Source organism: Theobroma umbraticum, unplaced genomic scaffold (assembly GCF_002168275.2).
Source record: "Theobroma umbraticum cultivar Fairchild unplaced genomic scaffold, ASM216827v3 scaffold_12.1, whole genome shotgun sequence".
Taxonomy (NCBI): domain Eukaryota; kingdom Viridiplantae; phylum Streptophyta; class Magnoliopsida; order Malvales; family Malvaceae; genus Theobroma; species Theobroma umbraticum.
In genome coordinates, this window is record NW_018397269.1 from 955,132 (window position 1) to 979,961 (window position 24,830).

At 33.0% G+C, this 24,830-nt stretch overlaps 1 protein-coding gene across 1 annotated transcript; it reads left to right on the forward strand.

The window, feature by feature from the left end:
• The first annotated feature begins 18,106 nt into the window (after positions 1–18,106).
• LOC110426082 (transcription factor MYB1-like) lies at positions 18,107–21,843 on the forward strand. The gene is given in 3 exon segments (XM_089785153.1): positions 18,107–18,357; positions 18,501–18,630; positions 21,131–21,843. Coding segments are annotated over 3 exon segments (810 nt in total). The 5' UTR covers positions 18,107–18,236; the 3' UTR covers positions 21,690–21,843.
• Positions 21,844–24,830: the final 2,987 nt, after the last annotated feature.

Genomic DNA, 24,830 nt, shown 5'->3' on the forward strand with positions numbered 1-24,830 from the left:
TAAAGAAAAAATTAATTTCTGCACTTATCATGATTATCCCCGATTGGACTCTCTTTTTCGAACTAATGTGTGAGGCAAGTGATTATATGATGGGAGTTATTTTGGGACAAAGAAAAGATAAAATCTTTCATTCCATCTATTATGCTAGCAAGACTTTGAATGAAGCACAGAAAAATTATACCACAATTGAAAAAGAGTTTTTTGCTGTAGTTTTGCTTTTGACAAATTGCGCTTCTATCTAGTTGGGACAAAGGTGATAGTGTACACTGACCATTCAGCTATTGAATATTTGATTGCCAAGAAGAATGCTAAGCCAATATTGATAAGCTGGATTCTTTTGCTAAAAGAACTTGATCTAGATATTCGTGAAAAAAAGGAACAAAAAATCAAATGGTAGACTACTTATCAAGATTGGAGAATAAAGCTAAAAGTAAGATTCAATCTTAATCAAGGAGACTTTCCTTGATAAACAAATCCTTTAAGTTGGTAAGAAATCATTTCCTTGGTATGCCAATTTTGTGAATTATCTGGTAAGCAATATGATTCCCTAAGATTCAACTTTCCATTAGAAAAAGAAATTTTTGCATGATGTTAAATTTTATTTTTGGGATAAGCTTTTCTTGTTTAAGCATTGTAAATACCAGATTTTTAAAAAATGTGTCCTAAAGGAAGAAGTGCAAAGCGTGCTTCAACATTGCCATTCTTTAGATTATGAAAGACACTTTGGAGTAACAAGACTTGTTGCTAAAGTTCTCCAATCAGGTTTGTATTGGCTTACATTATTTAAGGATGCTCGTAATTTTGTTTTGCACTGTTAGAAATGCCAAAGAGTGGGTAATATATCAAAAAAACATGTGATGTCTCTAAATAGCATCATTGAAATAGAAATTTTTGATGTGTGGGGTGTTGACTTCATAGGTCCATTCATACCTTCATACAACAATAAATACATCTTACTTGCTATTGATCATGTCTTTATGTGGGTTAAAGCTACAACTTTTCCTTAGAATGACTATAAGGTGGTAATGAATTTCATCAAGAAAAATATTTTTACTCGATTTGATACTCCAAGGGCTGTTATTAGTGAAGAGGGTAGTCACTTTTGCAACAAATATTTTGATTCACTTCTTGTAGAATATGGAGTTAAACACCGGGTTGCAATGGTTTACCATCTTCAAACTAGTGATTAAGCGAAAGTGTCTACTAGAGACATCAAGAGGATTTTGGAGAAAACTATTTATCCCACAAGGAAAGATTGGGCAAGAAGAAGATTGGATGATGCATTTTGGGCATACTGAATTGCTTACAAGACCCTAATTGGCATGCCTCCGTACAAGTTAGTATTTGGCAAAGCTTGTCACTTACCAATAGAACTTGAGCATAATGCTTATTTGGCAATGAAGAAATTAATTTTTGATCTGCAAGCAACTAGTGAGCAAAGACTTTTGCAATTAAATGAACTTGATGAATTTCACCTTACTGCTTATAAGAACACCAAACTCTATAAGGAGAAAATAAAGTAATGGCAAGATAAGAAGATAGTTGAATGTAGCTTTGAGCTTGGCTAATCTATGTTGCTTTATAATTCTCACTTTGGGAAACTTAAATCAAAATGGTCTGGGCCATTCATTGTTAATGAAGTATTTCCACATAGAGCAATCGAAGTGAAGGGTCCAAATGGTCGAAAATTTAAAGTCAATGAACAAAGATTAAATCATTATTGGGGACGCGAAATTGATTGCCAAAAGTTTTCAATATATTTTCTTGACATTGCCTAGGTCTAAGTTAGTCTAGCCAAAGACTATAAATGAGGCACTTCTTGGGAAGCAACCCAATTTAAACTTCACTTAATTTAATATTACCTTTTTTAGTTTTAATTACAATTTATTTTTGCTTGTCATTTGATGCTTTTTTTCATTATTATTCTAATTGCCTTTTTTTGTTTTGTTTCATTTTGCAAGTCTTTGAAAAAATAAAATAAATAAATAATAATGAATAAATAATAAAAAATGAGAGTTGTGACCCTCAAAGTAAGAGTTGCGGTTTTGGGATAAAAGAATTAAGTTGGCCTAAGTTAGAATGTTTGGGCATCGTGACACTAAATCATCAGGGCCATGACACTATAACCAGAAATGTATTACTTCAGGTGAATACAAGTGAGGGCCACGGCGCTAGAATTAGAAGTTGAAATAAGGGATAAATAGAATGTTTAAGCACTGTGGCATTAAAACCCAAAGCGTAATGCTTTGGCTTCCTATAGGTGAGAGTCACGACTCTTAAAAAGGAGAGCCATGACACTGGGTCAGGGCTTTTTAAAAACTTGTGTTTGGTTAAATTTTTTCATCTTCTTCCCAAATGTCCCACTCAAACCGCCTTTCCTCCTTTTTCCCCTATAAAACTTCCTACATCGATATTCCTCTCTCACTTTTTTTTTTTTAAAAAAACTTAAGTTTTTAACTTCATTCCATTCATGCAACAAAAATCCTTCACCATTTCTCATCCTCCTACATATTCCATTAAGTAAGTGTTCTTTAACAATTTTTATTTGCTTTGATAATTTTTTTTAGTTGATCATTCTTGCCATTGTTAGAACCCACAGAATGTCCATATTGAATGAGTGTATTATATGTGATTGTTGATAGGCATGAATATTTTCTTATTAATCATGCTTTGGGTTAGGAAAATTTTTCTTTAATTGATGATGACTATAGTGAAATACTTGCTTATTAAAGGTTGGGTTGATAGAATTTTTATGTGCTTGTTAATGCATTTGTTGAAAGTCTTGTTGTTTCGGATGTGAGTTGGTGAAAATTTTCTTAGATGATGATGGGCCTATAGTAGTAGCTGTAAATTTGGTTTGAGAAACAATCAAACTTTGACATTTAGACACTTGGTGATTGTGGAAATAATCCGTGTCGAAATAATTTGGTTTGGTTTCTTTTACATATTATATATTGTGCTTAACTTATTAGATTTCAGAATTAACTAAACTCTTGATTGGGTTGACTTTTGTTTTGGTTGGCTTTTATTTGAATTTTGGTAGTAATGGCACCTAAGCGCTTAAAACCAAGTTCAAGTGGCATGTTCGATTGAATGAAGTTTGTCTCTATTGATGCTTCAACGTGATATTACACTCTGCTAATTAACAAGGTGTTTATCCCTAAATGAGGTTTAAATATTCCTCTAATTCATCATGAGAAGATACATTAGATGATTGAAGAATGACATTGGCAACACTTTTGTGAACCACCTGAAGCTGCGGTCGTGCCAATTGTAAGGGAGTTCTATGCAAATTTATTTGAGTATATTGATGGTGTTGCTTTGTCATGAGGCAAGCAAGTACCATTCCACAGTTACACCACCAACGAATTCTTTGGGATTCCAACCATTGACAATGATGAATATGAGCAATTCTTAGGGGATCATCAAGATTGTGATGCAATCATCTTGAAGCTTTGTGTTGTAGGGGCACAATGGAAAACATCTCATGGTGAACCTATCTCATTCAAGTGTAATGCAATAAAAATAAAGCTGAAAGTGTGTGCATTTTGTGGCAACGAGATTGCTCCTATTGACTCACATCAGCGATGTGAAAAAGGATTACACAATTCTTATTTATGCTATTTTGACACAAAAATCCATTGATATTGGAAAGGTTATCTTTCATACGATATTACATATAGGCTGCACTAAACAAAATGGTATAGGATTTCCTTCATTGATCACTACCTTATGTGGGAAAGCTATTGTGGACTAGAATGATAGAAAGGAAATGCAACAACTTAAAATCTTAATCACCATAAGCATTTTGAAGCAGTTGGAAGAGTGCCACTATGGCTAGTAGTTCCTCCCAAGCTGCTCCACAACTTCCACTAACGGCTTCAACTTATAATGTCATTCAATGGATGGAATGGATTGATTTTCGTCTGGATCGCCAAGAAAGGTAGAATCGAGCAATTGAGCAAATGATGCGCGCATATGTAGAGCATATCGGAATAGATATGGCTACTTTCCCTTTTTGGCCCATAGATTCAAATTCTAGTGATGATTTTGGTGACGATGATGAAGATGACCAGTAGACGACAACTATGACATTCAGGGAGTATTATTTACTTTACCTTATTTTTTTTATCACCTTGAGGACAATGTGATCTTTTAAGTTTGGAGGAGTTCTTTTTAGAATTTAGTTAGTTTACACTTTTATCTGCTTTTATTTATGTTTATGTTTATTTACTAGCTTTTTTGTCTTTTACAGTTAGGTTTTACTTGCTTTATTTGTGCTAATAAAAATTTTTTTGCTTAAGATATTTTGCACGTAATCATGATTTTTCTTAAGTCTAGGATGATATTTTGAAAATCTTGTGATTCTTACCTTTTGGGAAACATATGGATATGATTTGATTTAATGTGATATTCTTGTGTTAACTTTATTTTAGAATGTGACTTCCAATAATTTGAGCACTATATTCTTTTACTTATAATTGTTATGTAGTTTAGAGAAAGTTTAAGTTAATAAAAGTATAGTGAAGTTAAGAATTCTAAAATTTGTTTTATTTTCTCTAGAGGAGAGATCCTAGATAACACTTAGGATAGGAAGTGATTTAGGCCATATTTGGAATGTTTGAGTCTCTTTTAAGCCTACCTTGTTGCATATTTATCGCTTGTCACCCCTTTTGAGCTTAATTTATCTTTTCTTTGTAAATACACAATTATGTTGGCCTTAACCTTTTTATTTAATTCCAACATTTTGAACCTTTCACTCTTATGTATTTTGATCTTTCTAGGAAGTGTCTTAAGCTTAAAATTAAATTAAGGGAGAAAAGTGGAGTGAAAAGAAAAGTAATTGGTGTTGAAAAATTTACCCCTTGTTCATAATTGTAAAAAAAAATGGTTTTCAGTATAAAAAGAAGGACGAAAGAAATAAAATGTGTTGTGCAAAAGAATTTTTCAGCTCAAATAGGTCAAAGATTAATTAAGTGCTTGGGTGAATTTATGCTTAAATATTTCCTTTATCACACTTTCACTCAAGCCTAACATTACAAGCCTCATATAGACCTATTGATCTTTGAATAAGTGTCAGTCTACATTTGTGGAGAGAAAGATGAAAAACAAACCTATGGGATTCTACTATTAAACTGTGCTTTGAATTGGCATAACTTAATTTGAATTGCATACTATTCTTTGTAAGATGTTATTCACACACACATAAAAAGTCCATTTGAAAAATTAGTTGTCACTTGAATTGATGCATGAATTCAAAGATTATCTATTTTTTTACCTTATGTTAGAATTAGGGATAATTTCTAAGGAAAAAAATTGAGAAATCATGATTTGGTAATTCTATCTCTTGAAAAAGTCTTTTTATTTGTTTTTTTTGTTTTATTTTCTTTTGCTCGAGGACTAGTAAAATCTCAAGTTTAGAGGTGTGATAATTCTATTTAATAGAATTATTTTAGTTTTATTTTGTTCTTTAATTATAGTTAAGTCCTTAATTTTTGTGATAACCTTACCTTTGCTTCTTTACAGGATTAAGCAATAATCCTTGCTCTGACTTTTTACGAGATCAAGTGAGATCCCTTACACTAACTTTTCAAAGTTAATTTAGGTATGAGGCGTTTGTTGTGCTTCAGGTATGAGGCATAACAATTTCGATATAATTCGATCAAAGGAAGAGAAAATAGGGAAAGTTGAGGTTGTAAATCTATTGAATTTTTTTAATGATTTTATTAATAATATTGGATTGATGGATGTTCCAATGGTAGGAGGAAGGTTTACTTGGAACAGAGAGGAGGTTACTTTTTGTAGACTGGATAGATTTCTTGTGACAGTGAAATAGTTGGAAACCTATAGTGATTTAGTGCAACTATGCATCCTTAGCTCTATTTCAAATCATAATTTAGTGGTTTTTGGTGGGAAGGTAATGAATTACAGTCCAAAGCCTTTTAAGGTGTTCAACCTTGGCTTGAAGAACAAAGTTTCAAAAAGTTACATAAGGAGAAATGGACAATAGCAACAATAGGAGATGAAAGAGCTCGCATCTCTAGTAGGGCCATAAAAATATGCAACCCATCATTGGGAATTGGTAGAAAGATTACTTGGGTAATGTGCAACGGAAAATAAAAGCTTTAGATGGTGAATTGCATGAGCTAGATTTAGAGTGGCAGACAATAGATGGTGATTTTCAGAAACAACAAGAGGCAACTTAAAAACAATCACAACTATGGTTATTATACCATGTTGAGGAACTATCTTGGTAGTAAAAATAGCACACCAAACGAGTTATTAATGGAGAAGACAAGAATACAAATACTTTCATGCAATGGCCTCAACAAGGAAGAGAGGTAATCAAATTGGCAGCTTACGGATTAATGAGGAGATAGTTGAAGTTCATAGCGGGACTAAACGAGGTAGGGAAACATTTCACAAAACCTTTTACTAATAGAAGTCTTTAAACTTGCTAACATCTTACATTTAAGAAAGATTTTGCTTAAAGATTGGACACACAATTCCCAAAAAAAGGAAATATGAGAGACAATTCAGGAATGTAGTGACAATAAAACTCTAAGACTTGATGGTTATAATTTTAAGTTTTTCAAGACTTAATGGACCACAATTAAATCATTAGTATTAGAATTTGTCAATGATTTTTTCAAAAAAGATGACTTGGTCATGGACTCTCAAGCTAGTAGAGCATTTCAACATTCATATGGCCTACATAGCTTTTAGTTATGTATTAGACAAGACTATGACCTCAGTTGTCATCAATATGCTTTGCCACATTAGCCCTCTGATCCATTAGTGATCGGAATGGTCGGTTCACTAGAAAGTTCTAGATAGAGCCATTTAGATTGTTGGGGTTAGACCTGTACTTTTTCACCAGTAACCACCCCCAGATCGATAGGCAGACAAAATGGGTAAACACACTATTAGAACTTTATCTAAGGCACTTTGTGCAGGGCACACAAACCGAATGGCTGAGGTGGCTCGACATGGCTTAGTTCTTACACAACCTATAGCATAGCAAGTCTATTGGCTAGAGTCCGTTTAAGATTGTTGCAGGATAGTAGCCACACACGCCCAGTGCCATTACCGTAGGCTATATCGGTTTGGCACCAACTGTTTACAAAACTACCAGGGGCTAGGAAGAGTAGCGTGACTTGGCTCAGGCTTGTCTCCACAAGGCTGTCAAGAGGGCAAAGAAGTGAGCAGATGAAACTAGATGGAAGGCTCACTTTAGTGTAGGGGATATGGTGATGAACAAACTGCATTTAGTTTTAAAGACCAAAGGCTTGCCCAAGGGCCTTATTCAAAGGTATGAGGAGCTGTATTGGGTGGTTAAGAGGATAGATAAGGTGGCTTACAAGTTAGATATGCTACCCAAGCTGAAAGGTTACCTAATTCCACATTAATATGCTGAAGCCCTACCATGGTGATGAGAGAGACCTTAGCTGAGGGGTGAGCCACCGAGCTCCATTGGGTATTCGAGCAGCATATGATAGAGAGATGGAAGAGGTGTTGGTTGATAGGTTACTTAGACGACAACACAACATGCCCCAACATCATACCTTATAAAGTGGAAAGGATTACTTGAGAGTGAAGCTAATTGGAAGTCCATCAAAAACTTATGGCAGTTCAAAGATCGGGTTAATGCCTTCCACACTGTAGTGAGGACACTGCTAGCTTAGGTGGGGGAAGGTGTCACAAATCACAATTCAAAGCATTAAAGGTCACTTGAAAGTGTTTCAGAGTGTCGGCATATGAGGGAGTATTGCTAGGAGAAAACCCCCTACTTGGTAGAATGAGGCAGATGTAAGCCGCACAGCATGGGTGCATCGCATTGACATATGGGTGAGCTAACCCGCACATGGCTAGGGGCAGCAACAGAACACTGGGCGAGCCAAATAGCACAGCTCCCAAGTAGACCACTTGTGGGTGGCCCAAATGAGCCAGCTTGCACAACGCCTAGACAAATTGCCTATGGGTGGCCCAGATGCCCTAGATTGCTCAAACACTAGACCAGGCCATCACTGTAGCCCCTGTAATGGCTTGATATACCTGCATTCAAATTGTCCTACCCAAAACTCTTTTGTACAGCCATTTTGAATCTTAAGGGAAATTTTGACTATAAATAACCCTTGTAAATCATTTGTACAACTGATGACTTAATGAATAAAGATTTTCACTTTCAAATACACTCGAGTTCTATTTTCTCCTCTTTTATCTTTAATCCTCTATTGCATGCTTTTTTGTTGGCTTAAGGCCTTGTGCTGCTGTGTGTGTGCTTGCTTATTAACTAAAGGCTTTGTGCTATTGTGTGGGTGTGCTGTGAGCTTGCTGACCGGAAGCCTTGTATTGCTCTATGTGTCTGTCTGGTTCTTATTGGGCTGAAGCCTAGTGTTAAGGTGGGTCTGCTTGCATTGCATATTGCATTTTGTGTGCTTCTTGGTCCAGTGGCCTTGAAGATTAGCTAGTAGGCACATCTTAGGCTGACTTGGGTTCCAGAACTAGGTTAAGTAGTGAATCCAAGGCCGCACGGTTGGGTGGTCTGAAGAACCACCACGTGATAGCTATACATAGACAAAAGCCTTGAAGTGCAACAAAGGCAAATTAACGTTCTTTTGCTTTTTGCTATAGGGCATGCATTGATAAGAAAGGAAAATGTTGAATCCTGATTGGATTTGAATCCTAAGCATGCTATAATTTCAAGCATTAACAAGAAGCTATTGAATGCATATGGAGTTAGCCTTTTAAGGTAGCTATCAATGTTTTTTTTTCCCTCCTTTATGTACGATCTCAAACCTGAGATATATAATGAGAAGTCTCAAAAATTCCAACAAATGAGATACCCCCTTGATGACGACTATCAATGGTTATACATAGAAGTGAATAGCTTTTAAGGATGAAAAGTATGATCTCAACTTCAAAAAAAAATTCCAAAAAAAAAAACTAAATAAAAGTTTATGGCGAATTGGTTAAAACAAATCTATACTACTATTCACTAAAGCTTCAATTACTTTAAAAAAAAAACCAAAATCTTTTACCATTGTCCAATTTTGTTTTGTTTAATCAGAAGATGTTTTATTAATATCAACAAGATACAAAGTCTGATCAAAAGATAAAGATCAGAAGAACAGTAGATTTCAAGTGCCACTTAAATAGTGGTTAGTTGTAGGGTGCTGCAAACATTAAGAATGACGGAGTACAGATAGATTCATAAATGATTAGCAATACCGTGCATTTTTTAGCAAAAAAACCTTTACAGACACCATAATGCAAGCCATAGTCAGTAGCAATTGACTATCTAATCCATTTGGCATTAAGGGTAAGAAGAAAAAAATAATGCAAACCATTTTACATTCTTGAGTTGTCACAAAATCTTTTTATGTTTTCCTTTCTCGTTAGTCTTGTCCTTGTAGCTAAAAAAGAAAATGTCCTTACACATAATCACATTGGATTCAAAACAAAGACCATGATTTAAGCAGGCATAGAAGAATAGTACCATGCCAGTTGTTTTATCCAAACGAAATTATATATTAGCCAATCAAGAAAAAGTGGAGTTGTTGAGGATGATACTTGAGACCATTTTTACATTGTTGTATGAGATTTTTGAGGTGCATATATTTTTCTAATATAATATTTTAGATTAGTTATAACTGCACTTTTCTTTTAAAAAAAACTAGATGTAAAAGGAAATTAGAAAAGAAATAGCTAGTATTAAGACGATAATAAGGAACATCATAAGTTAATTAATTTGAGATATTTTAGGCACATAAATATTACAAAGGTTTCTTTGCTTATCATTTTAGTTTAATTTGGATATTCATCTTAAAATTTAATATGACATCAAAGTTAGCTTTGCCCCACATCTATTAGCTCTTCTATAATAGGTTGTTATCCTGCATAATAAGTTCATGAAGCCCGTACATACTACTAAAATGGATAATAAACATCAAATTTGTACAAAAATGGGATTGGATTGTCACTGATTCAATCCAGAAGACCTTGAATATATTTAGAGGGTGCAAAAATATATTTCGGGAGGCTAATGGATGTGCAGATGCCTTGGCCAAAAAACTGTAAGGATAAAGAAAACATGTTTATAGGCTGGAGTTGATTTTTACTGCTTAAAACTCGATGTTTATTGTAGCAGGAGTGGCTTGGTGTCAACAAAATGTATGGTATGTGCGTGGATATGTAGCGTGTCATGTTACTTAGGTAACACATTGATTTAGTAAACACCTAATGTTAAGTAAGTTGTCTTTACAATAAAGCGGTGTTTGCTGTTTGGTACTGTACAATGCAATCACATTGTAAGGAATGTCATTGTAAAGAATGCGATTACAAAGAATATGATTGTTGACAAAATAACATTGCAGCGTTTGATCATGGATTTGCCTACCAAAAATTAACAATGAAGAAGATCTTCTTTATACAAGAGAATCTATTGAAATGAGAGAAATAGGGTGGAAAGGTGAACAACAATGGCTTAATAGTCTGTACTTGATTTTGCAAACAATATTTGCAAACAAGTGATATGGTCAGTGATGAAGTGAGCTTTCGAGGAATATAGGATGGTTGTTGATGTCTTAATTCCAAGGAAGAGCTCTCAGGACAGAGATAGATAAGCTAACTTTGCCTTTATTAGATATCGAAAGAAATATGAAATGGAAAGGGCTTTAAAGTGAGGAGACCACCATTGGTTAGATGGGAGAAGAATCATAGTTAAGAGGGTTAAACTGGTCAAAAGAGACGTAAAAAGTGGGAGAGTGAACACAGTGATGGAAACAAAGGCAAATAGTGGTATTGATAAGCAACGATTAAAAGGTCGATCTTTTAAAAAGGTGGTTTTTGGGGAGAAAATGAGGCATGTGGATGGGAAAAAAATTGATTATAGTGGAAAAGTGAAGAACGTTAAGAGAATAACATCCAAGATAGGAATTACATGGGGAAATGAGAAGAAATACCAAGATGGAAAAGGAGAAACAATCTTTGTTAAGGTAACCAACCCTGATAATGAGATGTTATGGGTAACGAGCAGCGCCATGGGGAAACTCAAGGTGAAAGTCTCATGCATGGCCATAAAAGTGAATTAGTTAGTGAAAGGATCAAGGCTCAAGTTGCTATTTTTGACGGAGTTAATGTGGTAGTGACTTTCAAAGAAAAGGAATTGATAGAGGTTCTTTTGGAGGGCTACAGGGTGTGTTTGAAACCTGATTCAAAACTATCACCCCTATCCTCAATGCAAATTGTGAAAAAAAGATAGGTTTATGGATCAAATTGCTTGAGGCCCTAATGTAAGTTTGGCACACTATACTTCAATTCAATTGAGAGGTGACATACTTTTTCAAAAACCAACCGATATGGGGACATACCTATTATAGTTTTATAAGTTGTCCTATACATCCACAGTGCATCATCTAGTCTACCAACCTAGTCCATCCATTACATTGATACCATTTTCTCAAGAATTCTTTTGATTTCTTGGTTTGATACTTCCACTTGTCTGCTCACCTAAGGGTGATAAGCATGGCTACCTTGTGTGACACTCCATACTTTGTGAGCAATGTTGTAAAATATTTATTACAAAAATGACTTCCTTCATTAGTCATAATAGCTCTTGGTGTACCAAATTTGGTGAAAATGTTCTTCTTTAAAAATTTCATCACCACCTTAACTTCGTTTGTAGGGAAAGCTAAGGCTTTTACCCATTTTGACACATAGTCGATAGCCACCAAGATGTATCAATTGTTGAATGATGATATAAATGGTCCCATGAAATCGATTCCCTATACATTGAAATCTCCACCTCTAAAATGTTGTTAAGTGGCATCTCATGTCTTCTGGAAATGTTTCCCACTCTTTAACATCTGTCATAATGCAACATAAAGTTATGAGCATCTTTGAATAATTTTGGCCAATACAAACCTAATTGAAAAACTTTGGCCATTGTTTTATTGTCGTTAAAATGACCACCATATTCTAATGAGTGATAATGTCTCAACACATTTTCAACTTGTACCTCTAAAAGGCACCTTCTTATAATTCTGGCAGCACATTGCTTAAACAAAAATGATTCATCCCATAAATAATATTTAACATCCTGCAAAAATTTCTTTTTTTGTTCAAAAGTTAAATTTAGAGGTAGAAGCTTACTCATAATGAAGTTGACATAGTCAACATACCACCATAATTTCTTATGACCAACATGCAACAACTGTTCATCAGGGAAAGTTTTGTTGATCAAAGTCACATCCTTACCTTGGTTGTCATGCTATAGCCTTGATAAATGGTCGACTACTTGATTTTCTAAACATTTCTCCTTAATTTCCAATTCTAAGTCTTATAGCATAAGAACCCATCTTATTAACCTTGGCATCCTTTTTAGCAATGAAATACTTAATTGCAGAGTGGTCAGAACAAACAATAAATTTAGTGTCAATCAAATATAAGTGAAATTTGTCAAATGTATACACAATAGCTAATAATTCTTTTTTAGTGGTAAGGTAGTGCATCTGAGTTTCAGTCAAGGTTTTTCTTGCATAATATATCGAATGAAAGTTATTCTTTCTCTATCTTTCTTTCCCGTTTCTATAAATTTAGCATGACATGAATCATCAAATCTAAATGAGATGTCTTTTTCTAAAAGATTGCACAAAGATTTAGCAATTTTGAAAAAATCCTTAATGAATCACTAATAAAAACTAACATGTCCAAGGAAACCCTGAAGACCTTTTACCAAGGTTAGTGGTGGAAGGTTTTTTATGGTCTCAATCTTGGCTTTTTCCACCTCTAATCCTTTGCTCGACACCTTGTGACCAAGAACAATGCCTTTTTGTACCATAAAATGGCATTTCTCTTAATTTAAAACCAAGTTTGTCTTTTCACATTTTTGTAATACCCTGTTAAGATTGAGTAAATATTCATCAAAATTATTGCCAAAGATTGAGAAATCATCCACAAATACCTTTATGGTTTTCTCCACCATATTCGAGAAGATAGACATCATGCACTGTTGAAATGTGGCTAAAGAATTACACAATCCAAATGGCATTCATCTAAATGAGAAAGCAACATCGAAACATCTAAAAGTTGTTTTCTTTTGATCTTCTAGTGCTATGGCAATTTGATTATAGCTTGTGTATCCATCCAAGAAACAATAATACGCTCTTTTATCTAACCTATCCAACATTTGGTTAATGAAAGGTAAAGGAAAATGATCTTTCCTTGTGGCTTTGTTTAGCTTTCTATAGTCCATGCATACTTTCCATTCAGTGATTGTCCATGTGGGAATGAGCTCATTGTTTTCATTAACCACCACTGTCATTCCACCTTTCTTTGGTATGCACTACATTGGGTTTACCTATTCACTATCTGAAATAAGATAAACGATGCCCGCATCTAGCCATTTGATTATTTCCTTCTTGACTACTTCTTTCAAAATTTGACTCAATCTCTTCTGATGCTCAATAATGGCTCTGTGATTATCCTCCAACAAATTTTGTGCATACATATTGAAGGACTTATCCCTTTGATATCAGCCATTGACTACCACCCTAGTACTTTTTAAGCTCTTTTAAAACTTTAATTTTTCTTCTTGCTTATTGTCAAGATTAGATGCAATAATAACTAAAAAAGTAGTTGAGTCTCCAAGATATGCATACCTCAAATGTTTTGGCAATTGTTTGAGTTCTAACTTAAGAGGATCCTTAGTTGAAGGTTTCACTCGTGAGGATAAAGATGAACACAAATCTAACAATTCAAATTGAGTTCCCAATACCCAAGACGGGGTATTCAATGTATTGACACATTTTATAACTTCTTCATTACTGAGCTTGGATTTAGAAGTCAATGATGCTTCAAATGGGTCATTAGGATGATTTTCCATGAAGACTTCACTTATGGCCCTATCTACCACACTAACTGCAAAGCACTCATCATGATCATTAGTGAACTTTAAAGCACATAAGGTATTAAATGTTACCTTTTGATCTTGTACTCGCAGGGTAAGTTCCCCCTTTTCAACATTAATGAGTGCTCTAACTATGTGTAAAAAAGGTCTTTTAAGGATAATATGAACTTTTCTATCTTCCTCTATATCAAGAACTATAAAATCAACTTGGAATATAAATTTATCCACCTTCACAAGCACATTTTCCACTATGCTTTTTGGATATGTGAGAGTTCTATCTGTCAATTGAAAAGCTATAGTGGTGGGCTTGATCTCCCCCAAACCCAACTTGTTGTAGAATGACAATGCCATGAAATTAATACTCGCCCCTATATCACTTAAAGCCTTCGCAAAGAATAAAGCACCAATTATGCAAGAAATAGTAAAATTGCTCCAGTCTTTAAGTATTGGAGGGAGCTTATTTTGAATGATTGCACTGTACTCCTCAATGAGTGCTACTGTCTCAAACTCACCTAATCTTAAAAATTTGAACATAAAAAAGATTTATTTTTTATTTTTAAAAGTTTATTAATATTACAGAGAGGAAATAATTTTTATAATTTTAAAACTTATGAGCACAAAAAGAATATCTTTTATTTTTTCCAAAAATATAAATATTTTTTTATTTCATGAATTTTTAATATTTTATAATTTCTTAAAAATAAAAATTGTTTTTATTTTTTATCGTTCTATATTTTTTTAACAATTAAAAATTATTTTTGGTTTTTCAATATTTTTTAAATTTATTGCAATTAAAAGAAAATTATTTTTATGTTTTTCAACATTTATAGGTTTCTTTTCAAAAATGTAAAATATCTTTAATTTTTAAAATTTTTTTAAATGATAAAAATTTTGTTTTAAAATTTTATTGATTGAAAAAGAGTAAAAATGTCAAATCAAGTTTGATAACATTGTAGAGTGAGTTACACCTGAGCATTTGACTCATTAGTTGGTGCATTATCCCCTCTTAGAGAGCAAGGTTTGAATCCTCCTCCCTCAATTAAAAATAAAAACATTGTAGAGTAAGTTGTAATATGAGATTGCATTGGTTTTTCGGCACAATCATATTATATCCATTGACTGTAATATAATTATATTACAATCTTACATTATCTTGGCTTATTTCAAAGAAAACTCTATAATGTAATTTAATTAGACACATTATAAAAAATGTTAGTGCACATCCCCAATATCAAACGCCACCTAAGTTTAACGTTAAACTCTATGGTACTATGATGCAAAACCTCATTTTGCCAATGTAAAGCAAAGATGAAAGGACTGATACTGTTGCAATTTAGAGGAAATAGTGAACAATAGTTAACCTTATAAGTCTATTTTAGAAATAGCCTTTAATATAAAGTTAACTATTTTAACCTAATTTTAGCCATAAGATGACAAGCATGCCCTTAAAACTATTTCAGACAAATTAAGCTGTTGATTTCTCCCTCCCGCCATTAACACAAATTAAATACTTTGTCAGCTCTTTCTCGCCATCCAAGTATCTCAACTTACTCAACTCAATGATTTATCAGCTCTTTTTTGCCATCCAAGTCTCTCAACTCTATATAATTTACCACCATCGCTATCATTCTCTAGTTTATCTCTTGTGATCTAAGCATACCGTTGTCGATCTATAGACCAATGCGTAGAGATGACATCAAAGTAAGTTATTGGGTTTGTTGGTTTACATTAACAAAACCCCAACATTGATGGAAAAGCCACTCCATTTAATCTCTTAAATGTTGTTTGTAAATTGGAACACTAGCCATAGTTGCTATTATTACATGCAAGCCTATAACAGCTCTAATGCAGTTAGTGTGTAAAAGACCTAATGAACATGGCATGGCGTGTAAAAAAATGTTTTGGTACTTTCCCTGTAGTAACATTGGTCTGTACATGGCATGTAGTATAAATGGTATGTAGCAAAATGTTTGAACATGGCGTGTAGGAAATTTTTTTTATGAAAATGGCTTGTAACAAACTATATTTGAACATGGCAGGCAGAATTTTCTTTTTTAACAACGACGTGTCCCAAACTGTTTTTAAATATGGAGTGTCGCAAAATTTGGATGAACATGGTGTGCAATAATTTTTTCAACATGGCATGTAATAATTTTTTTCGATATGGCGTGTAACAAAATTTGTGCAACTTGGCATTTAGCAAAAGTTGAGAACCTGACGGGTAGGAACTTGTTGATAAATTGATTTGATTTAAATTATAAAGATTATAGGGAAAGATGTAAACCTATTACATGTAACATAAATTGTGTATGGTCACTGGCAAGTTGTCTCCAGTGAACTTGCTTTCATCATGTAATACTTGGTAATGAGTGGGTTTGAAAATAGCCCCTTTTGATATGTAGCAGAAAAGCAAGCCCACTCATTACCATGTGTTGTATGATGATGAAAAAACTAGTATTATACAGAAAAAGCAAATGATAATATTAAAAGGCAAGCTTGGTTTACCTAGATTCTAACATGAGATAAAAATCAAATTTTGTTGGGTGGGAAATGGTAGCATCAACAACAAAATTGCAAATTTTTTTTAATATTGTGTGTAAGAACTATAAGTTTTTAACATGGGGTGTAGGAAAATTTAAAATCATGGCATGTAGCAACTTTTTGATAAATTTATTTTAACACTTAATTTTTTTTAAAATTTCAGCGGTGTGCAAAATGTGCAACTTGTGATAAAACATAATGGTAATTGGGTCGATGGCATTTACAAGGGTGGTAAGTCATGAATGTGGGAAGTTAAAAGTAATTTGATGTTTACAGCCTGATGAAGCTGGTTGAAGATGTTGTTGGGGGTAAACTCATAGAATCACAAAATGGAGCTAAATGCATTGATCAGTATACCCGGAGAGCTGTCACACCCGATTATCAAGGACGAGGATGTTGCGTTAATTTTGCTAGAGCAGAGGAAAGTTCTGGTAATGTATGTCACCATTAAGGAATGACATGCAAATGTTATGCCACATGATCAAGCTATCGAATATGGTAATCATGTCAATCAAATTCAGATTTACATTGCTTCACATATACCATACCATTCAATCCTAACCCACAACAATGGCAATCAATGTATGCACACGAGTTTGTGAAATCCAGTACACAGACAACATTCTCACAGCAATTGGCTGCACAATTCTGATTAGTATGTGCATCAAATCAATTACTTGCTTCTATCCAACATGCCATGTATAATGACTAATCTGTTACACACCATTCATAAAATTCCAATGTTGTTACATGTCATGCTTAAAATTCATAATGTACAACATGCCATATATATAATCTTAAGATCATACATGTAATGCCTCAAATTCATTGGTTGCTACACGCCATGTTCATGCACTGAGGGAAATTCCTAGAGTTGTTACATGCAATGTGTATTTTCTCTCCACATGCTAACAACATTCGTTCCAAATGGCCATGGCGTGTAACATCTCTAGAGATTTCAACAACTTCAAAGAATGCCAAATGCCATTTAACAACAAAACCCTAAACTACATTTTCAAGCAACATGGCATTCAAATCACTAAACCCACTAAAAAATACAACAAAAAATTCACCATTCATTGACTTACTGTTTGTTGCGAATTTCTTTGCTATGACTGATTACTTTACTTTGAACTTGTTCGAACACTTTTCTATCTTTGAGAATGAATCAAACGATCGTTTAATAAACCTATCGTGTAGTATACTTATGGTTTGTGTTTACGTCAATGTTTGAAAAGTTAGAAAAATCATTTCCTGCAACATAAGGATGTTTTTAACAAAATGCCATCTAGCAAATTGTGGACAAATTTATTTTCACTAATCTGTGGGTGTATGAGAGTGGGCGTTAATGAAGAGGCTTCATTAAGGATATTTTTGTCCCAAAAGCTTATCTCTTGACTAAAAACAATTAAAATTATGAAGGAGGTTATTTTCAAAAACATCTTATATTTGAGAACTAAAAAAAAAATTATCCCTGTAATTTATGCTCAGCTTGTTTTATAGCTAGAGCCTTTTAATGAAATCATGGGTTAACAAAAAAAAAAAGTGTGTGAGATATGCTTGGACCGGTAGCTAAGATAAACGGTATGGTAGATGAGAACTGTCACCAACTTTCTATCTCGTGGAACTTTCTGTGGATATGAAGTTATGCACGTCGCCATGTTTAGATAGGTCACTTTTTTCCTCTGCTAAAGAGATTGGAAATTATAAATATATGGATTGGGTAGTTTGAAGCAGCAGAATCGCACGTAAGCTCTCGAGGTTAATATATATACAACGTAAACCTATGGAAGGCTTATCGTTCGGAGTTAGGAAAGGTGCATGGACTGAGGAAGAGGACATTCTTCTCAAGAAATGCATTGAAAATTGTGGAGAAGGAAAATGGCATCAAGTTCCTTCTAAAGCAGGTGATTTTATGCTTTCGTGATTATTATTATTTTTCTGAGGTTAAAATTCTCATCTGCTAGAAAGGGTTACAATTTTTAAAACTTGGCTGATCAATAATCATCGTAACCAAGAGTTTCGTCCGATTTTGGTTGCATTTTTGCAGGCTTGAATCGATGCCGGAAAAGCTGTAGACTGAGGTGGTTGAATTATCTCAAGCCAAACATCAAGAGAGGAGATTTTGCGGCTGATGAAGTTGATCTCATCATACGTCTCCATAAGCTCCTAGGTAACAGGTAAGTGAAGTTCAAAATGCTAAACAGAAGTTTTTGATATTTACTAAAATAAGTAAATTACGTACGTACAAGTCTCCTTAATTACTTTGCCTTTGCCGAGAGTTTTCTTCCTCTCAACACCTCTCTACACTCCCTTTGTGAAAGAAAGAAAATATCATTCAACAAACGCCCCGTCTCACTATCTCTTTCGCCAAAGAAGGAAAATTTCGTTTATAAAATTTCCTAATTGAACACTCACACGCACTTTTTGAATTTAGGGTTTTGCCAATTTTGAAGAATTTATTAACAAAAATTATAATTTATTAATATTATAAGAAATCTTTTGAAAAAGATTTGGCTAACGACTGCCTTGCTCTCGTTAAGGTTGATAATATGCTTAGGGATATCCCTGGGCTTTGCCTGGACCTAATATCTTTCTCCGACGATATTTGTTGTGAAAAGCATGCACTTTCATTATCAATTCCAAAGCTAGTATGCCTCCTAAGTCTTGAACTGATTATTCTAGCTTTACGCACTTCTTCGGACGATCTTAAAAACACACTTTCTCACCTTATGCTCTTAACATGAAGATTTGATCTGTATACCAGCAATTGAAATTTTACGTTCAGCCTGGTATATCACCCCAAAACTCCTTCAAAAGGCTCAAGCTCCCTCTATCCGGGACAAAAGAATAACCCCACCCTTCTCTATACCAACCAAAAAATACAGCTCCCAATCAGCGCCCTAACTTTACATGAAGCCCCCAGTACCCATATACCATACGCAATATCTTGGAGGTAAACAGCCAGATAATATACCTTCCAGATTAGCCATTAGGAAAAAAATAGCAGATATGCAACGACAAGACTATGCAGAAACCTTGTAAAGGCAGTCCACATTCAACAAAAAAGCAGCTGCACCCTGATCCCTACCGCCTTTCATCAACCAGTAGCACCTCCAGGCAATATCGAAAAAAGAGAAAAAAACAACAGGCTCATTCTGGCCATCCAATTATAACCATACCAGCCAAGCAAACCATGGAAACACCATGTCCAACGCAACAGCCAATTTTCCAGTAACAAACCATTGAAACCAACACCCCAAGATAAGAATTCCATACAAAACAGCATCAGATGACAACAAAAGGAATGAATCAATAAAGTCCGATTGTAAATGTCATAAAATTTCACTATAAGTGTAATGATCTTACACTTTTAATTTGTTAATTCATTACTCTTCACATTCTTTTTATTTCTTCCTCCATGATAGTTATCAATATTTCTTCCTTTCTTTTCCCTCAACCAATTAAGGAATAACTTAAAAGAAAGACATAAAACACCACAATTTAACATTCTGATTAAAGATATTGAAAACAATCAAATTGATACTAAGCCCCCCTTTAATAAATGCTATTTTTGTCGGTGCTTTTGCCCTCTCCTTCTAATGTTAGCTAAAACATACGATTCATGCTCACAAGAGAAGGTAATACTTCCCTCTCCTTCTTCATAAATCTCATTCTTTTTGTCTTAAATTCGAATTCCAAACCTCAATGATGAACATCCCCTACTTACTACTCACTTTGTCTTAATGAATATTCACCTTTTCAAAATTGTTTTTCTTTCCTTTGAAAATCTCAATTTTTTTTTTTACATTTCTATATTTGATTTTAGATTTTCATATTGTAATTTTAGGTTTTAGGCATTAAAAAATCATTACGTTTTGCTTGGTAGAGTGGAAAAGTTAGAGCATGATAAACGGTGGATGGAAAATTGGAAGAAAAAATATATTTTCATTAGTACTTGGTAAAAGTGAGAGGAAAGCAAGTAAGAGAATTTCATTTTCTCTTATATTCTCACCAGTACTTGCTCTTGAGTCATTAGACCTCTCTTCTTTAATTTTTTTATTTTATTTTAGGTGAATTGCACCATTTTAGTTTCCTTGAATTTGGTAAAGTATGCAGCAGGTTACCAATGAAGTGCAGTAATTTTTCAATATAAAATTCAGAGAGCACTTTGTCTGAGGAGTACTATGTTCCGCTTCTCTTTTTAAAGTAACCTTGTAATAATAACTGTAAAAAACCAAAAAAAAAAAAATTCTAGTCAAATATGTGACCTTCAGTTCAAATGACAAATGCCATTATCCATATAAATCCTAATGTTTATGAGGAAAATTTTTTTCATAACAGATCAGTTTGAAGCTAACACGATACATACCAAAAAATAAAACAAAATCAATATTGATATCGAATAATACCATAAAAGATAATTTTCTTTGGTATCATTAGTCCCACTTCATTCCGTCTAAAGTTTTAAGTACCGACCAGGTGTCCCATTGTGAAAAAAAGATCTCACTCTCAATAAAACCATGAGAACATCCCATTCTCTCTCTCTCTATTTATAGAGACTATCAGCCTTTTATCCTTATCTAAAAAATAAAAAGAAGCGGCATACATTGCAACAGTGAGCAAGTTGTTTTTTTGTTAGATAATATGCATATTTTTCCATTTAATTAACCATTGCAGATGGTCACTAATTGCTGGTAGGCTCCCTGGAAGAACAGCAAACGATGTGAAAAACTACTGGAACACTCACTTGGTGAAAAGGTTCAATCCTTCCAAACAAAAAGCACGTGATGATGATCAAAATCCATCAAACCTCAATAGTGTTATTATAAAGCCTCGGCCACGGACCTTATCAAAGAAAAGTTTCCCAGTGTAGTTGGAAGGAAGAAACATCAACGGCAACAACAGCAAGGCAGCAACTGCAAGTCACAATTTGTTAGCTGACACTGGCAACAGTTACTATGTCCCTGCTGACAATGATCAAATTATATATTGGGAAAATTTGCTAATAAATGACAATGACGCAGTTGACGTTCTGCACACGGTAGCACCCTTTAGCAATAGCAACAATCAAAATGGGACGGGAGACCAGACCGTCTTAAACAATATAGATAATTATGAAGAAATTGGAGAGAGAGCCATGGTGGTTGAGGAAGGCAATAATTCTAGTTGGGATGAACTTTTTTGTGATGTGCAACTCTGGAATCTGTTGAACCCAGAGCCAGAAGATTATGTATAATTATTGCTCCGTACTACCCCTATCTTATGTTCCTTTATTTATTAGTAGTTGCTTTGTTTTCTTCAAGCGGTAATAAGAAACGAAAAGTTATGTCGGTTTTAAATGTAATCAATAAAAGTAATTATCATACATTTTACTGTTTATTATACTTTTTGGCAATTAATATAGGCATGACAAAATTTTAAAATCTAAATCAATAGATTAGAAGACTTTATTACATAGATAAAGTATACAAAATCCGAATAATATGAATTTTTTTAAGGTTTATATTTGATGGACTTTTCATGTTTAGTTCAATTCATTAAATGCTATCACATCATTAAAAATCATTAATAATTTAAATTAAATATTAAAAGTTTTTTAATGATAAATTAAAAAAAAGAAAATGGATAGAGTCTCTAGTGGAGCAGGAAGAACCCAGATCACATAAACTACTATAATGTTACCGTAATGTTAGTTTCAACCGTTTAGTAGGCCGTAAACTATAATGCTTATGCTCAATTAAACTAAAAGGAGTAACCAAATTCAACTAAAAGTAAACCCTAATTATTTATTTGAAAAAAGAACAATTGACTATCACATGATAACCTAAATCAAATGAAAAAGTCACTTAAAAAAGGTATCACTAAAGTCAGCAAGAAAAAATTATCTTAATAATCTTTAATTATCCTATTACTCTTGAAATTGTACAATTTTGTCAAACTTAATTTTAGTGGAAGATGAAAAAGAGGAGAAGAAGATGATAGAATCTGAGGGAGATAGAAAGAGGACAATATGAAAAGAACCATTATGAGGGAGTTAAAAAGAGAAAAAAAAAGTATTTTTTTACAAATTTTAAAAGAAATTATTAATATTTAATTTTAAGTTAGTTGGTGTGAAAATGCTATTTTAAAATGAATAATAATAAACGATAATTGATTCTATCATAATCAATAAATATTTAAGATTTACTTGTAAAGATTCTTCACATAAATATAATCACAATTTTTTTTGGTCCTTGAAAGGGCACTCAAACAGTTAAAACTTCTAATACTTCATTTTGGCAGCGTCGGCTAACGGGTAAAACAACCAAAGCAAGGAATTTAGTTTCTAAATTTGGAGAGGTCTATAATTTTATAACAATTAATTATATTAAAAATATATAAAATTAAAGTAATTAATAAAATATTTACTTATTGTTTTATACTTAATAAATGTCTTTTTTTCTCTCACTTCTACACTCCTATTAATTTTTAACTATTTATCTCATTTTTTATTAAAAATATATAAAAATCAAGATAATTAATAAAATGACATATGTTCTCGGTTCCTGCCTAAAAATCTTAATTTTTAATCACTTTTCAATTCTCACAATGCTATTAACTCTCCCAATGAACGGATGCTATTTATTTAATTGTCTCCAACACTTATTTGCTTCCTATATATAAAACTATTTTTTTTTCAATTTATAATATCCCCTTATAAAATTTTCTTTTCTCATTTACTCTTCCTTCAATAAAAAAGACATAATTTTCTGAATTTCAATAAAAGAAAAAGCCTCATTTGAATATTTAGCTTTAGGTGTTTGAGATTTTTTTTTTTTGAAAAGTAATATATATCATTTCATTTCATTAGAAACATATACACTGGGAAAAAAAAAAAAGAGGCAAAAGAAAGCAATTGCTTGTACAAAAGGAAAGGCTAGCATAACCTACCTTGTCCAAAATCCTAGTAAGTCCTACAACTCCCCTGTACACAGTCAAGAAACAGAACAAGAACAAACCACAGCAAAACAACTATCACACAAAAACAATGGCGAAGGCAGAGGGGTGGCGGTTATTTTTATGGGTATAAAATTGCAAATATATAAATTTTGTCACCTCTGTTTAACTCAAATGATTTGGATTGGCATATTGGTAAGTTATTTAAGTTAAAATTTGAAGGCTTGGGTTTAATTCCTTCTAGCCCCATATTTTTAAATTATTTTTCATTTTTCCTTATAGAGTAAACCCAAATTTCCTTATAGAGTAAACAACGTATTGCTTAATTGCCTAAATTTGAAATTATTTTTCTTTTTTTTTTTATAAGGGAAGCCCATTTTCCCCATAGAGTAAACCTAAATTTTGAAATTATTTTTCTCTTTTTTATAGAGTAAAAAATGCATTACTTAATTGCCTAAAGAGTATGATTTTTTATTTTGATTTTTCTCACAATCTACTGATTCATTTGAGCATTTATACAATACATATTTTTCCTAAAAGCCTTTCATTTTTTTAGCATAACATTATTAGAATATTTTGTATTATTGTATATAATATGTTATGGTCCTATAGAGTAAAAGATACATTGCTTAAGTGACTAAAGAGTATAATTTTTTACTTTGATTTTTTCTTGCAATCTGTTGATTGGATTTGAGCACTTATACAATATGTCATACGTTAATATGAAAAACTGAACAAGAATGTGATTAAAATATTTTAAAATTTTCAATAATCTTATCTTACATTTTCAAATTAAATTGATAAAAAGTGATTGCTAAAACCATTAATACAGATTTAGTTATCGATGAATTTGAAAGTATGAAAGCACATTGAGCACAACTTACAATGCCTAATAAGAAAATGTAATATTAATTTTTCTTTCTGTTTTATATCCATCTATATTGATGAATTTGAAAATTTATATTCAAATTGTAAATAAAATTTTATGTTATAATTTGATTTTATTTTAAAAGTGATTAATTTTTTGCTTCAAATTGAATTATTGATCCAATTCATGATCTTGTATGATTGCTCTTTAGTCACCTCTCATACAAAATCCTAGATTCACTACTACGTAAAAACAAGATAGAAATGTTGCTCTTTACAAACAGCTAGAGAAACACAAAATGTGAAAAGGGATCAACATCATCCTAATCCTTAGAAATCGTAATAGTGTAGAGAAACAAAAAGTACTCAATAGCAACAAGATCAACCATCAACCATCAAAATCCATAAATCATAGTTCAATGTGATCAAATTCAATAGCAACAATTTATGGATGAATACCAATTACCTCAAGCTTTATCTATAACAGGCCTTGTGATTTGTTGACCCCCTATCTAGCTTAATCATCGGCTACTTCATTTGAAGACTTGGGAATATGCTTGATGCTCAAGCATTG